Source organism: Phoxinus phoxinus, assembly GCF_949152265.1.
Source record: "Phoxinus phoxinus genome assembly, chromosome: 1".
Taxonomy (NCBI): domain Eukaryota; kingdom Metazoa; phylum Chordata; class Actinopteri; order Cypriniformes; family Leuciscidae; genus Phoxinus; species Phoxinus phoxinus.
In genome coordinates, this window is record NC_136876.1 from 48,010,107 (window position 1) to 48,026,492 (window position 16,386).

Consider the following 16,386-nt stretch of genomic DNA (forward strand, 5'->3'; position numbering starts at 1 on the left):
GAAGTCAAAAGAGCCCACCCACATGTCTACAATATTCTGATGCTGAGAGATGTCTTGTATGCATTTCATTGCACGGATACTAGGGTATTCTGTGTGGTTACTAGGTGGTTGCTAGGGTGTTCTGAGTGGTTGCTAGAGTGTTGCTTTGCATTTGCTAAGGTATTCTGGGTGGTTGCTAGGCATTGGTAGGGGGTTACTAGGGTGTTGCTTTGTGGTTGCTAAGGTATTCTGGGTGGTTGCTAGGGTGTACTAGATGTTTGCTAAGGCATTGCTAGGTGATTGCTAGGGTGTTCTGAGTGGTTGCTAGGGTGTTCTGAGTGGTTGCTAGGGTGTTCTGAGTAACATTGTTGCAGATCAAAGTTGAAACGATGATGAAAACGTGTTGTGTTTGGGGTTGCGCTGCCAGATATACAGCAAGAGGTGTAGAGGTTTTATCCATTTCCTGCGGGTGAGGAGGTTATAGCGAGTGTCGTGTTGTTAAAAGTAGTGCTAAAAGTAGGAAATCTTAATGATCCCCTAAATTATATGATTCATCCAACGTTTACCTTTCTGCTGCCAGCCCTGCTTGCCCTTCAACTCTGCTTCGTGTAACGTTATTCTCAACACGGTCCAGATCATAGCAGAGCGTTTATCTTCAGCCGGGGAAACTCGAGGCTAATATTAGTAAACTTCTCTTTTGAAGATCAGACTCATTGCCAGTCTGGAGTAAAAGAAGCTGAACTCTCACGCATTGACCGGAGACTCACCTTCACACGCCACATCCATTTTCTCACGCAACTTACCGAAATGTATATTCCTCATACATAATATAGACCAATCTGTGTTTTTCAACCGCGCAGAGGTCAATATAACAGCTGGAGGACAATTACGTCACACAACATTTACTTCATTTAATGAATTTCACTTGTTTTGAAAATTATGAAAATTTCACTTGTTCAGAGAGTTCAGAGATCGACCGGTGAGTCCATCAATTAACTGATTTAATTTAGACTTTTATTGAACACTGAACAGCGCACATACATAAGAGCGTATCAATTAAATATGATAGCCTACGGTAAACACGAAAGCTCAAATCTGCTTGCATGACACGCTAGAACCAATTAAGTTTACGTCTCATCATTTTTGCACTTACAAACAAACATATATTAATTTAATTTGAATGAATAAAGAATACAAATTTGAATAATATTAATTAATATTAAAGAGAGAGAGAGAATTATGAATATTACTAATATTACAATTAAGCTACTTTTGTCAACATTCATTATTAGGTAACCTGACCTAACAGTATTATATCATTTATTAATCTAGACAGTAATGAAATTACTTGAATATGAACCCAAACACAAACCAAACAGTAACAAAACCAAGACGAATAAATGCTTTAAATGTTGATAATTCTCTGTTGATGCATGACAGCTAGTTTACATGTCATTTCATTATTATATGTTACTATTATTACTATTATTATAGAGATTAACCTATTTTAATTGTATAATTTCAGATTTTTTTTTTTTTTTTACATTTTGATACTTGTTCTTTGCACATTTGGTAGTGGAGAATTTCAAACAGTGTTTTTTAATAAAATTGTTTCAATTCACTTAAATTTTGAGACAGTTTTTTTTTTTCCTGTGGTATCGATTTAGTATCAATACCGAGGTATTAGGTTCTGGTATCGTACCGAAGCCAAACTTTGTGGTATCGAGCCATCCCTACCAGATATACAGCAAAAGGTGTAGTGGACGCAGTGTCGTCAAAAGTAGAGCTAAAAGTAGGAAATCTTAATGATCCCCTAAATTATATGATTCATCCAACGTTTACCTTTCTGCTGCCAACCCTGCTTGCCCTTCAACTCTGCTTCGTGTAACGTTATTCTCAACACGGTCCAGATCATAGCAGAGCGTTTATCTTCAGCCGGGGAAACTCGAGGCTAATATTAGTAAACTTCTCTTTTGAAGATCAGACTCATTGCCAGTCTGGAGTAAAAGAAGCTGAACTCTCACGCATTGACCGGAGACTCACCTTCACACGCCACATCCATTTTCTCACGCAACTTACCGAAATGTATATTCCTCATACATAATATCAGTGTTTTTCAACCGCGCAGAGGTCAATAATGACAATTACGTCACAAAACATTTACTTCATTTAATGACCATGATATATAGCACGTTATTTTGTCTAGAAAAAACAGCTGTTTTGCTAATTGTGTAGGCCTACTATATTACATACACTGTTAGCCCTTACTGTAGAAAAAGACCAAATTATTACAATATCATACCATTTTCCATTAAAACAGTAATATACAGGAATATACCTACAGGAATATACTGTGAATTAACAGCGCTCAAAGTCGACACTCAGAGGCTGTTTTCCCAATCACACCCTATACCCTCATTCACTATTCCCTACACTAGTTCACTAATATAGTCCACTTGAATGAAAAGAAGTGAGTGAATTGAGACACTGATGAACTCCTGATAAGCAGAATCACTGAAGGACAGAGAAACAAGAACAGAAAAAAAGAGAAACACAAGAATTACAACTGACTTCCAGCCACACTGAGTGTGAAACCAGTTTAAGATTATTTATTTCATACATGTACAAAAGTTATTGTTGAGAATGAACAGGGATTTAGTTAATAATAAAGTTTTTTGTCACCATGATGGAGATCAGCAGAGCCGGCCCGAGCCTTTTGGGGGCCCTAAGCAGAATTTGATTTTGGGGGCCCCTCCTACCACGCGGAGTCACCTGTGCTTGACGATTACTGACACAAATGTCACGCTATAATGCTACATTATAAATACAGTGAGGTTATGTGTTAATACAAAATAAATACTTAATTGAAACTTCTAACTCATTGAAACTTCTGAAAACAAACTCTCACAAAACATAAATAAATTATTTGCAAATGTACAATAAATGTGCAATCTTCAACTACAAAATAAAACCAAAATAGACAAACATGGATATAATCAAAAATAGAATGTTACAAAAAAAAATAGATAGGCTACTTAAATAATGAAAGTGCATACATTTTTCACTTTTGTTTTTAAAACGTTTAACTTTTACTTTACTCTTTTACTAACTCTCTCAATTATTTACATCATTTAAAATAATGAGAAAACTGAGAAATCAGAAACATAATAACAGCAACAACAATGACAATTATTGACGGTGTAACTGTCCTCAATATATATATTTTTTTAATATATAGATTATTATTGTAACAGACTTTGTTGGATTGTATGCATCATGACAGAATCCAACAAAGTCTGTTACAATAATAATGATGTACTGGCGCTAGTTGTATATGTGTGCATGCAATGTATTTTTCCCCTCGGGGCTTGCCGTAGATGCCCACTTGGTACTGGAGTGTCGCGGGGTTTTGGAGTGATCTGATGTGTGGAATATAATAAAGTGGAGAAGACTTCAAACTGCTATCGTTTATTATTTTCTTATTTCTGTTAGTGTTAGGTGAACCCTATACGAACGCTCGGTCACATTATTAAGATTATTAAAACCATATTAATAAAGTTGAAGTCTATTTTCATCACAGAAGTCTCCCCACCCACGAATAGTCAATGCACGCGAGGTGTCTAGAGATTATGCGCTTGACTCAAACGCTGGCAGACACAGCAGCAGTTGTAGGCAGGTATATTGATCATAAAATCAGAATTCGCTTGTCATAAATTATTCATTCATTCATTTATGTTACTTGTTTAAGTTATCTAATATGTGTAAAAAATAAATTAAAAATAAAAACTCGATTGGGGGCCCCCTGGTGGCCAGGGGGCCCCATGCAGCCGCTTAGTTCGCTTATGCCTCGGGCCGGCCCTGGAGATCAGTATTTGCTTTAGTTGGTCTCTTGTACCTTGACTTAAAAAACTACGTCCAATCATCTCTCTTTGGCTGTTGTAACAATGAGTTTATAAAGCTCATTTGCTACAGCAAGAAAAAGTCAAGAGGAAGTTGATCAGGTGTTTTTTGCTCTGTGATGATGTCATAATCATTCATGAGTTTTTGCTCTTTTTTGTATATAGCTATAAATTAATTGGTGTAATGCCATATAGCTGATAATCTACAACATGAAATCCAGTAATATTTCTATACTCAGGGCAACTGAAGACTTTTGAAATCATATAGTGCATTACAATTGTATTAACTCCTGCTTGACTTAGACACAGACAGACATCAACAATCAGCGTATGAATCTCAACAATGGTGACAATCAAACGTTTCATGTCGCAATGCATGCTGGGTACCAGGATAGTATACAACTCCCAGCATGCTCTGCTGCATGAATAAGAATTAAAATATATATTCCCACCATTGTTGAGATGCATATTCTAATTTGTGATATCTCTGTGTTTCTATGTTACAGTGTAGTTCTGTTATTTTTGGTTATGTTTGTGTTAGAAATAAATTAGTCATTGTTACTGTGGTTTCACAGTGGTGGTAATGTAACACTTTTGATTGAGAAATAAACTCTGAATGAGTGAGAATTTACTTCTTAGTGAATGGACACACTATATGATAAGTTTGTTATGATAGTGAATATAATCACAATCATTCACAAACTCTGTGTGTGTACAAGTTTGATTTGCAAATTACACAGTCAAGCAGCAAGAAACAAACTTATGTTTTAGCATCAGCAACCCAACTAAAGCAAACACTGATCTCTATAATGGTAACTTCAACTCAAACATTTTTAATTAAAAATCTCAATAACTACTTATGTAGACGTATGACAGAAATAAAGTAATACTGGTTAATAATACGTGTAATAATGTGTTATGGCTGGAAGTCAGTTGTAGTTCTTGTGTTCCTCTTTCCTTCAGTGATTCTGCTTGTTAACAGCAGGTGTTCATCACTAATGCTCAACAATCACTTACATATTCACTTAATTATCTCACTGCAACACTGCGTCAATGTTACTTTTTACTCTTTGTAGTGTGGATTTTCCTGTGGGGTTGAAAGGGTTAACAGTGTAAGATAAAAAGACACACCCACGAAAAGTATTTTAACAGTAATAAACTGTAAGTTATAAAACAGGTTTATACTGGCAACACTGTTGCCAGTAGTTTACTGTAAAATGTAGTTTGTTAGGTCACCATTGTGCTGAAGAGTAGAGCCTGTGCTTCAGACCAGCAGAAGATCTAGAAACATTGATGATTTGCTGCATGTTGTTTTATTTAACAGACAATGACTTTGTAGTTGCTGGTCCAGTGGAAATCTTTTTATTAAGTTTTTTTGTGGTTTCTAATGAAAGTTCTTAACTCTTTTCTCACATCATTAATGCCTTACACATTTTAGATAATACATTTAAATGACAGTTGGTCAATTACGGCAGTCGGTTTCTGCAAGTGAAATTAGTTTTAACTTGAGTTTTAATTTAGTGCATTTTACAGTAACAAACTGTATATTACAGTAAAATACTGTAGATTACAGTAAAGAACTGTACAATTAACAGTAAATTACTGGCAACAGTGTTGCCAGTATTTTACTGTAAAAAAACCCGGTAAGGTCTAACAGTGTAGTTATTATATTTGTTTACTTACATCATTAAATACAGTTGTAATTATGAAAAAAAAAGCATTATATTTAATTAATTATGATTTTTTTATTACATGTTTGCTGCCGACGGTGGGTCTCCCTTCCAAGCAATTTACTAGCGTTGCCATAGGAACGCTTCGGCTTCTGCCACCCGGAAGAACGTCTATTACTGTTGTGACGTCACAGGGAATTGTCGTATAGATTGATAAAGATTCATTCGGTATGACTTTTCATGTTCCTGTACGGTTTCTAGGGTGATCTGGATGGTTGCTATGGTGATGAAGCACTTATTAGAGTTATACTTATAGATTGGTGTCAGCCTGGATCAATAGAGACAACCCTTATATGGCTTATTCATGCTGCCGTATGGTTGCTATGGTGCTCTAAATGGTTACTAGGGCGTGGCTTGATAGCTTCATGATGATCCTGAGAAAGTGATTTGTTGCAGAGTGAATTGTCTCTATGACACTGTGATCAGAGTTATGCTCAACACAACACTCCTATGAGCACTTCCTGTTTGATGTCCCTCACCGTAGTGTGTGTGTGGGGCAGTTTCGGGCTCTTACGCCCCGGGGTGTGTGAGGAGTGTGTGTGTGGGGCAGTTTCGGGCTCTTACGCCCCGGGGTGTGTGAGGAGTGTGTGTGTGGGGCAGTTTAGGGCTCTTACGCCCCGGGGTGTGTGAGGAGTGTGTGTGTGGGGCAGTTTCGGGCTCTTACGCCCCGGGGTGTGTGAGGAGTGTGTGTGTGGGGCAGTTTCGGGCTCTTACGCCCCGGGGTGTGTGAGGAGTGTGTGTGTGGGGCAGTTTCGGGCTCTTACGCCCCGGGGTGTGTGAGGAGTGTGTGTGTGGGGCAGTTTCGGGCTCTTACGCCCCAGGGTGTGTGAAGAGTGTGTGTGTGTGGGGCAGTTTCGGGCTCTTACACCCCGGGGTGTGTGAGGAGTGTGTGTGTGGGGCAGTTTCGGGCTCTTACGCCCCGGGGTGTGTGAGGAGTGTGTGTGTGGGGCAGTTTCGGGCTCTTACGCCCCGGGGTGTGTGAGGAGTGTGTGTGTGCTTCACAAGCACCACTAATAATAATAATAATAATAATAAATAAAAATGTTGACAACTGCTGAGTATTAAAATGAGAAATTTCTCTCTGTGTGTGTGTGTGTGTGTGTGTGTGTGTGTGTGTGTGTTTGTGTGTGTGTGTGTGTGTGTGTGTGTGTGTGTGTGTGTGTGTGTGTGTGTGTGTGTGTTTTCTAGTGTGGATCACGGAGGAGAGTTCAGGATTACAGCAGGACCCCAGAAATGTAAGTCCAGAAACACAGTTGTAGTGTGTGTTGTTGTAAATGTAAGTCCAGAAACACAGTTGTAGTGTGTGTTGTTGTAAATGTAAGTCCAGAAACACAGTTGTAGTGTGTGTTGTTGTAAATGTAAGTCCTCAAACACAGTTGTAGTGTGTGTTGTGTGTTGTTGTAAATGTTGCTGTTGTAATGTGTGTTCTTGTGTTCAGATGCCGTTGATCTCACACTGGATCCAAACACAACACACACTCATCTCGCTCTGTCTGAGGAGAACAGAAAGGTGGCGCGTGCGTCAGAGAGTCAGTCGTATCCTGATCATCCAGAGAGATTTGATAAGTGTCCTCAGGTTCTGTGTGGAGAGAGTCTGACTGGACGCTGTTACTGGGAGTGTGAATGGAGTGGAGATGATGTTGATATCTCAGTGTCGTATAAAGGAATCAAGAGGAAAGGACGGAGTGATGACTGTTGGTTTGGATGGAATGAGAAGTCCTGGAGTCTGTTCTGCTCTGGTCACACACTCTCTGTCTGTCACAATAATATCCGCACTGCTCTTTCTGCTGATCCAGGATCCTGTAAGAGAGCAGGAGTGTGTGTGGACGTGTCGGCCGGCACTCTGTCCTTCTACAGCGTCTCTGACACACACACACTCACACACTTACACACATTCACACACACATTCACTGAACCCCTCTGTGCTGGATTTAGACTTAATAATGTTAACTCTTCAGTGTCTCTGTGTCACATTAAACACACACACACTGATTGACAAACACAGACTAACACGTGCAATAAAAACACAAAGTGTTGCTGTGAATAAACTCACTGTGTGTGTGTGTGTGTTTGTATTATTGTATATTATTGTGTCAGAATGTGTTTGATGTCTTCTGGGTTTTTGTTGTTTCTTTAAATATATTTGACCAGTTTCTCTTGTTTCCAGTTTCATTTGTTTGTCATTTTTGTTGTTGAGTTTTTGTGAAAGAGAGAGAATGACAGAAAGAGTTTGAATGGAAACTGTTGAACATTTAATAAAGAGTGTCAGATATGATCAGGAGACGACTGAACACACACACACACACTCACATCCAGAGAGAATCACAGGTTCAGGATCAGTGACTGACACACACACACACACACACAGATAATCACAGGTTCAGGATCAGTGACACACACAGAATCACAGGTTCAGGATCAGTGACTGACACACACACACGTGTTTTTGCTACTATGGTAAATTGCATAGGGATTTTGTATTAAGCATAACTCTGGATCACAGTGTCATAGAGAAATGGGGGCGGGCTCATTTTACTCAGACGACCAATCAGTCTCTCAGGATCATTGTGAAGCTATCAAGCCACGCCCTAGCAACCATTTAGAGAACCTTAGCAACAAGTTCCATAGACTTCCGTTGAAAGAGATCAAAGGGATATCTCTGGATAGAAGTGTCATAGAAACATGAGGGTGGGCTCGTTTGACTCGGGGCAGCAAACAGCCAATCCCCAATCACCTCAACACTTCCTAGCCACTCCCTAGCAACCATTGTCGAGCACCTTAGCAACCAAAATCCATAGAGGGATATCTTCATATATAGGCATGTGATATAGGCATGGGAGTCGGTTTATATCATTCATTCTGACAAGCAGCCTTTGGAGTTTCATGATTGGCAGCTGCCAAGCCACTCCCTAGCAACCAAACAGAGTACCCTAGCAACCATTTTGCACGACCAATTTCTCTGCATCAGAAAATCGCATAGAGATGGGGGTTGGCTCTTTTGACTCCTGCTAGCAAACAGGACTTCCTACATGCTACAAATGCTAGCTGTGAATAAGCTACATGCTAATAGCGATTAGCTAAGTGCTAAATCATGCCAAGAAAATACTAAGAACTCCAATAGTAACCGTCTGTGACAACTACGAACCACCTAGTAACACCATAGCAATCAAGTTCAAGTTCCGTTTATTTATAGAGCACATTTACTACCGGCTGACAACCGACCAAAGTGCTGTACAAAAATTTGCAATAAAATATACATTAAAACAAACAATGATCACTTAGGATCAGTGAGTACAACAATCAATTACATATTAAAAGCTGAATAAAACAGATGAGTTTTCAGAGCAGATTTAAACTCAGATAAGGAGGAGGCCATTTTAATTTGGATTGGGAGTTTGTTCCACAACGTGGGGCCCGCTACTTCAAACGCTCTATTTCCCCTATTTTTCAAGCGGGTTCTGGGAATCTGAAGAAGGAATTTGTTTACCGATCTCAGCCCTCGCTTGGGGGTATATAAGTGAAGTAGGTCCGACAGGTATAATGGTGCAAGATTGTTTAGTGATTTGTAGACCAGCAATATAATTTTGTATTCAATTCTATACTGAACCGGTAACCAATGTAGGGATCTCAGAAGGGGTGTAACATGCTCAAACTTTTTACATCCCTTCAGAAATCTCGCTGCTGCGTTTTGAACGACTTGTAGGCGTGAAATTTGAGTCTTAGCAACATCATAATATAGAGAGTTGCAATAGTCCAGCCTCGATGTTATGAAGGCATGGACAGCAACCTCTAAAGAGGCGTTAGAGAGAAAAGATTTAATTTTAGAGAGAGAGCGTAAATAGAAGAAGCTAGAGCCCACTACAGAGGCAATTTGCCTGTCAAATTTCAGACTATTATCGATCATCACACCTAGATTACGCACTTGGGATGAGGTACTCAGGTTTGAGATTTCTAAATTTTGTGAGTTTTGTCTACTGGTTTCGGAGGGGCTAAAAACAATGGCTTCTGTTTTATCTGAATTTAAAAAAAGGACATTTTTTGAGAGCCATGATTTTACGTCGTCCAGACATGTGGATAAACAATTAAGAGCATGCTCATTATCAGAGGTCAGAGGCAGATAGATTTGCATATCATCAGCGTAGCAATGAAAAGAAACGTTGTGTTTCCTAAAGATAGATCCCAAGGTAAGCAGATAAAGAGAGAAAAGAGTAGGTGCAAGGTAGGGGTGGGAGATATTGACAAATATGAATATCTCGATATTTTTTCCCAATATCTCGATATCGATATTCAGACGATATTTTTGCAATCCTTCAAAGAAATGTGTGCAAACTGGCAAAGAAGGTCCAGCTGGTCTTTTGACTTGCTGCATTTGACCTATCATTGTATAGAATTACTAGTACATAAAGATATGAGACATTATTGATTTAAACATGAACCCAGTTACTGTACTAAATATTTATTGTAATACAAGAACAGTGCTTTTTCAGTACACTATATGTACGTAATAAATTAACTTTGTTCTTTGCAAATAGGCGGTTCACAAAATTCACGGTTTGTTTCGATACGATACAGTGATGTACGTTTTCGATACAGCAAAAAGAAAGAAATGCCAGATAAATTTCCTATTTATTAAAATCCATTTTTTTGGGAACTTTTTTTGGAACTTTCTTGGAACTTTTAGTTTTATAAATGGGGGTCATCTTTGAAGGATGAACAAATAATGTTTTGGTCATCATCACATTAAAAATAACATTTAAATATGATAATATTTGAGTTTTGAAGTGCTGGAAAAAGATGTGTGATGTAGGCCTACCTGAAGGCATTTTACCATTTCTGCCAAACTTCCATGGTTACAGTTAGTGTTACTATATTAAATCCATGGTGAATGTTGCTGATCTGTGAACTTAAAGCCTATAACTAGTTCATTCATGGCAAAATGTTTCTCCTGGTTTCAACGTTTGATCCGTTAATAACAGAGAAATGTGAATGCTTCTCACTAGATCTCGCAGTGATGTTATTACTTCAGTGGCGAATTAAAATGTTTTCTCTGGATCTCTTAGCGCTGTGTATAACAGTGTCGCTTCATCACGATTCGGCTCGCGCTGCACTGACATACTGACATTGATGGTCCGAACTGATAAAGTGTCCGTGAAGCACAAAATAATAGCGCAGTTTCGTTCCGCTTTTATTACGTTTGCCCAGAGGTTTGCCACTGATGTTGTGCAACGTTATGGTGGTCGCGCCAGCGCGGATTTTGGTCGGCAGGAAAAAATGGTCCAACGAATCGTTCGGTTTGTATGCGTACCGAACCGAAAGCCTCGTACCGAACGGTTCAATACGAATACGTGTACACCCCTATTTGCAAACACTTCTATTAGTAGACTAACAACAATGTAACTACCCATTTACTAGAAGTTAAGAGAAGCCCTGTTCGGAGGCTATTACGGTGGATCTCTTGGGAAAATGTATTCCATCTTTTGGACTCATCTTTATGCAACGCAATTTTCTAATGACTTCAGTTTTCCGCAAACAACGCATATGTTGCCTTTTCTATAAGCTATTTCATTAATCGTTCATCGGCTTTACTCTTAATGTTTTTGGATTGTTGCTTCAACCTAAGAAACGTCATAACACAGGTATGAACTCTGTAGTTGTATAGCAAATTATTAGCAGTAATTACTCTCGTGCAATTGAGGAACGATCGTGATTTTGTACAAAAAAACATAAAATACAGTCATACAAACCCCATACAGTATTAAATCGCTACATGTCATAGTTTAGAAGGTTATAGTGTGTGCTATTTGTTTTCTCTTTAACTTCCTTCAGCTCTTTTCATGTTTGGGAGGTCGGATTGTACAAATTATGAAATATTCGATATCCCAATTTTGCATATCGTCCAGACAACAATTTGGATATTATCGTCTAAACGATATATCGCACACCTCTAGTGCAAGAACAGACCCATGCGGTACACCACAGGTTAGCTTGCGCGATGATGAATTAGAGTTTCCTATTTTAACTGAAAAAGTTCTATTGGTTAGAAAAGATTTGAACCACTTTAAGACCGTCCCACATAGGACTCCAACCGAGATATGAGAATTTCATGATCGACGGTGTCGAAGGCTGAGGACAGATCTAACATAACTAAAATAACAGAATCTCCCGAGTCAGTAGCCATTAAAATGTCATTTAGGACTTTAACAAGGGCCGTTTCCGTACTATGCAATGTTTTAAAACCTGATTGGAAGGTCTCATAGATGTGATTATTAGTTAAAAACGATTGAAGTTGCAGAGAGACGATTTTTTCCATCACCTTAGAGATAAAAGGTAGAACAGACACAGGCCGAAAATTTGCCAAAATGGTAGGATCCAGTGTAGGTTTTTTTAATACAGGGTTGACTTTTTTAAGCTCTCAGGGATAACCCCTGCTTTCAGACAGTTATTAAGTAAAAATACAAGCCCTGGTCCTACAGTATCAATTATCTGCTTTAGGTAGCGGGGGTGTATAATGTCATGGGGACTCGATGAGCTTTTTAACTTTGTAATTACTTCTTTAAGAGATTGCAGGGATATGCCATTAAAAGTAGTCCAAGAGACCGAAGGAATCTTTAGCAATGTAAATTCACCCTTGGTCACTTGTATTTTAGCTCTAAGATTAGTAATTTTTGTTCCGAAATAATTTACAAAATCTTCGCATAATGCATTGGTCGCATTGTTAAAAATCGATACAGAAGGATTGAGTACTGAATCTATAACCGAAAAAAGAACTCTAAGAGTTTGATGGTGTTTTTCAATCAAGTTAGAAAAGTAGACAGACTTGGCTTTCTTAGCAGCATTCTGATATATCAACAAACAGTTTTTGAGTACACTGTTAGCCCTTACTGTAGAAAAATACCAAATTATACAATATCATACCATTTTCCATTAAAACAGTAATATACAGGAATATACCTACAGGAATATACTGTGAATTAACAGCGTTTAAAGTCTAAGACACTCAGAGGCTGTTTTCCCAATCACACTTTATACCCTCATTCCCTAATCCCTACATTAGTTCACTAATATAGTCCACTTGAATGAAAAGAAGTGAGTGAATTGAGACACTGATGAACACCTGATAAGCAGAATCACTGAAGGACAGAGAAACAAGAACAGAAAAAAAGAGAAACGCAAGAACTACAACTGACTTCCAGCCACACTGAGTGTGAAACCAGTTTAACATAATTTATTTCAAGTTACTGTTGAGAATGAACAGAGATTTAGTTAATAATAAAGTTTGTTGTCACCATGATGGAGATCAGTATTTGCTTTAGTTGGTGTCTTGTACCTTGACTTATAACATTTCTTACATCTCTCTCTCTCTGGCTGCTGTAACAATGAGTTTATAAAGCATATTGTTACGGCAAGAAAAAGTCAAGAGGAAGTTGATCAGGTGGTTTTGGTTTTGTGATGATGTCATAATCATCTATCAGTGAGTTTCTGTTGTTTTTTTGTATGTAAGCTATGAGTTTATGGGTATAAAACCATATTTCTGATCATCTATAGCATGGTATCCAGCAATATTTCTGAATCAGGTCTTCTGAAGAATATTGGAATCATATAGTGCATTAAAATTATATAATCTCCTGCTTGACTCAGTCACACACAGACATCAACAATCAGCGTATGAATCTCAACAATGGTGACAATCAAAAGTTTCATGTTGCAATGCATGCTGGGTTCCAGGATAGTATAAAACTCCCAGCATGCACTGCTGCATGATTAATAATTTAATTACCATTGTTGAGATGCATGTTCTAATTTGTGATATTTCTGTGTTGCTACAAAAAAGTGTAACAGTTATTTTTGGTTATGCATGTGTTGAAAAAAAATGTGCCATTGTTGCTGTGGTTTACAGTGGTGATAATGTAACACTTTTGATTGAGAATAAAAATCTGAATGAGTGAGATTCAACTTCTTAGTGATTGAACAGGCTATATGATGATTTTGTCATCATAGTGCATACAACTGCAAGATTTTACAAACTATGTGTGTGCCTTGAAAAAAACAGCTCACGCAACAAGATTCAACACCTATGTACTAGCATAGCAACCCAACTAAAGCAAACACTGATCTCTATAATGGTAACTTCAAATCAAACATTTTCAATTAAACATCTCAAAAACAACTTCAGTAGATTTTACTGGTTAATAATACGTGTAATAATGTGTTATGGCTGGAAGTCAGTTGTAGTTCTTGTGTTTCTCTATTTTCTGTTCTTGTGTTCCTATTTCCTTCAGTGATTCTGCTTGTTAACAGCAGGTGTTCATCACTAATGCTCAACAATCACTTACATATTCTCTTAATTATCTCACTGCAACACTGAGTCAATGTTACTTTTTACTCTTTGTAGTGTGGATTTTCCTGTGGGGTTGAAAGGGTTAACAGTGTAAGATAAAAAGACACACCCACGACAAGTATTTTAACAGTAATAAACTGTAAGTTATAAAACAGGTTTATACTGGCAACACTGTTGCCAGTAGTTTACTGTAAAATGTAGTTTTTTGGGTCACCATTGTGCTGAAGAGTAGAGCCTGTGCTTCAGTCCAGCAGAAGATCTAAAACATTGATGATTTGTTGCATGTTGCTTTATTTATCAGACAGTGACTGTGTAGTTGCTGGTCCAGTGGAAATATGTTTATACTTGCGTTTTTTAGTGGTTTCTAATGAAAGTTCACAATAACTCTTTGCATTTAATGCATTATACATTTTAAATAATACATTTAAATGACAATTGGTCAATTTAAGGCAGTCGATTTCTGCAAGTGAAATTAGTTTTAAACTCGAGTTTTAATTTAGTGCATTTTACAGTAACAAACTGTATATTACAGTAAAATACTGTAGATTACAGAAAAGAACTGGACAATTAACAGTAAATTACTGGCAACAGTGTTGCCAGTATTTTACTGTAAAAAAACCCGGTAAGGTCTAACAGTGTATATTAAAAGATATTTGCAGTTTGTCTTTCTTCCATTTCCTTTCTGCTTTCCTACATGATTGTCTCAAGGCGCGAATGTCATGATCTATCCAAGGCTCGGATTTACGCTTTGGCTTTAGAGACCTGTAAGGTGCAACATCATTCAGTGTTTCCAACCATATAGTTTTTATAGATGCAAGATGCTGCTCAACATCTAAATCAGATAACAAATACTCATTGGACCAAAAGGAATTATCTCCCTTGTAGCGTTCATTAAAATCCTCGCAAAATCGAGGTGAGTACACACGGACCTGTTTAATGTCAGAGACAGTTCTGTAAGGGATTACGGGGAGAGACATTTTAAACATGATAGGAAAATGATCAGAAATCAGAGATTCAATCACTTCCATATTAATTATAGACAATCACCCAGAATAACTTAGCAACCACCCTGAACACCCTAGCAACCGCCTAGAAACGTCATAGCAACCACCCAAAATGCACTAGCAACCACCCAGAACACCCTAACAACGCCCTAGCAACCATTCAGAAGAACATAGCAACCGCCCAGAATACCTTAGCAACCACCTAGCAACACAAAAAACATGCTAACAAGATGCTAATCATGCTAGCATTATGATAGCAACATGCTAATCATGCTAACATTATGCTAGCAACATGCTAATCATGCTAACATCTTACTAAAACATGTTAGCCACATGCTAATTATGTTAGGAACATGCTAATCGTGCTAGCATCTTGCTAAAAGCATGCTACCATCATGCTAATCATGCTAGCATGATGCTAGCAACATGCTAATCATGTTAATATCTTATTTAAAGAATGTTAACATCATGCTATTAACATGCTAATCATGCTAACAACATGCTAATTTTGTTATCATCTTGCTAAAATCTAGCTAACCGCACCCTAGCAACCGAGTGGCGAGTTTTGCCACTGCAAGCACCATTCACATTTCCTTCTGGATATGTGTGTGTGTGTGTGTGTGTGTGTGTGTGTGTGTGTGTGTGTGTGTGTGTGTGTGTGTGTGTGTGTGTGTGTGTGTGTCACAGTGTCTGGTTTGTGTTCCCCGGGTGTCAACTAGAGGTCTCTCTCCCTTACTGTCACCATTCATTCTGGAACTGCATTTCCCGCGATCCTTTGTCTGTTCTTATCACTCATCATTGCACGCAGCTGTTTCCCATTACATTGTTTGGTTCTGTGTATAAATACCCTTTCTGTTTCAGTCCATGTCACGGAGTCGTCATATATTGTCACCACACTTCTGAGGTCTGTCTCTAGTCTGTTCTTGTTTTGTTTATTGTTGTTTTGTATTTTGGATTGCTAACATGGATTTTGAACCTTGCCTGGATGACGACGAATTGGATTACGCTTTAATAAATAACTACCATCATACTGCTTTTGGATCTACCTATTTTCCTGTGTGTGTGTGTGTGTGTGTGTGCGTGTGTGTGTGTGTGTGTGTGTGTGTGTGTGTGTGTGTGTGTGTGTGTGTGTGTGTGTGTGTGTGTGTGTGTGTGTGACGTCATAACCCTTTACTGGTAGTTTAGGATTAGTTGTGGGGGAGGTTGGGATCTGTGGGATTAGGCGATCAGATAACGACGATCGAAGCGAAACTCTTGATGTCATATCCATATTATTCTGCAAGCAGAGTTTTATATAAATGTGCTAGACGTCCACTCTATAAACCACTATTGGTCAGAAACTAGAATGATAACAAAGTGCAGTAAATGTTAAAACTATTTGTGTTAAAAACCAGTGTTTATGATTATGTTACCAGTTTGTTATCAATATAGAGTCGT

At 38.2% G+C, this 16,386-nt stretch overlaps 2 protein-coding genes across 4 annotated transcripts in view; both read left to right on the forward strand.

Annotated features, from left to right (window-relative positions):
* The window catches only part of LOC307003494 (NACHT, LRR and PYD domains-containing protein 3-like), a 58,256-nt gene extending 50,496 nt beyond the window's left edge, over positions 1-7,760 (forward strand). For 2 of the 4 annotated variants that reach the window (XM_079622001.1, XM_079622002.1), the window contains 2 exons: positions 6,797-6,843; positions 7,047-7,760. In XM_079622001.1, coding sequence (XP_079478127.1) covers positions 6,797-6,843; positions 7,047-7,603 — 604 coding nt within the window. In that variant the 3' untranslated portion in view covers positions 7,604-7,760. Of the gene's footprint in view, positions 1-5,664; positions 5,777-6,796; positions 6,844-7,046 lie in introns of those variants that run through there. The other 2 variants (XR_013798723.1, XR_013798724.1) reach the window with 2 other exon arrangements.
* LOC307003486 (NACHT, LRR and PYD domains-containing protein 3-like) overlaps positions 1-16,386 on the forward strand; it is a 277,559-nt gene that overhangs the window by 178,277 nt on the left and 82,896 nt on the right.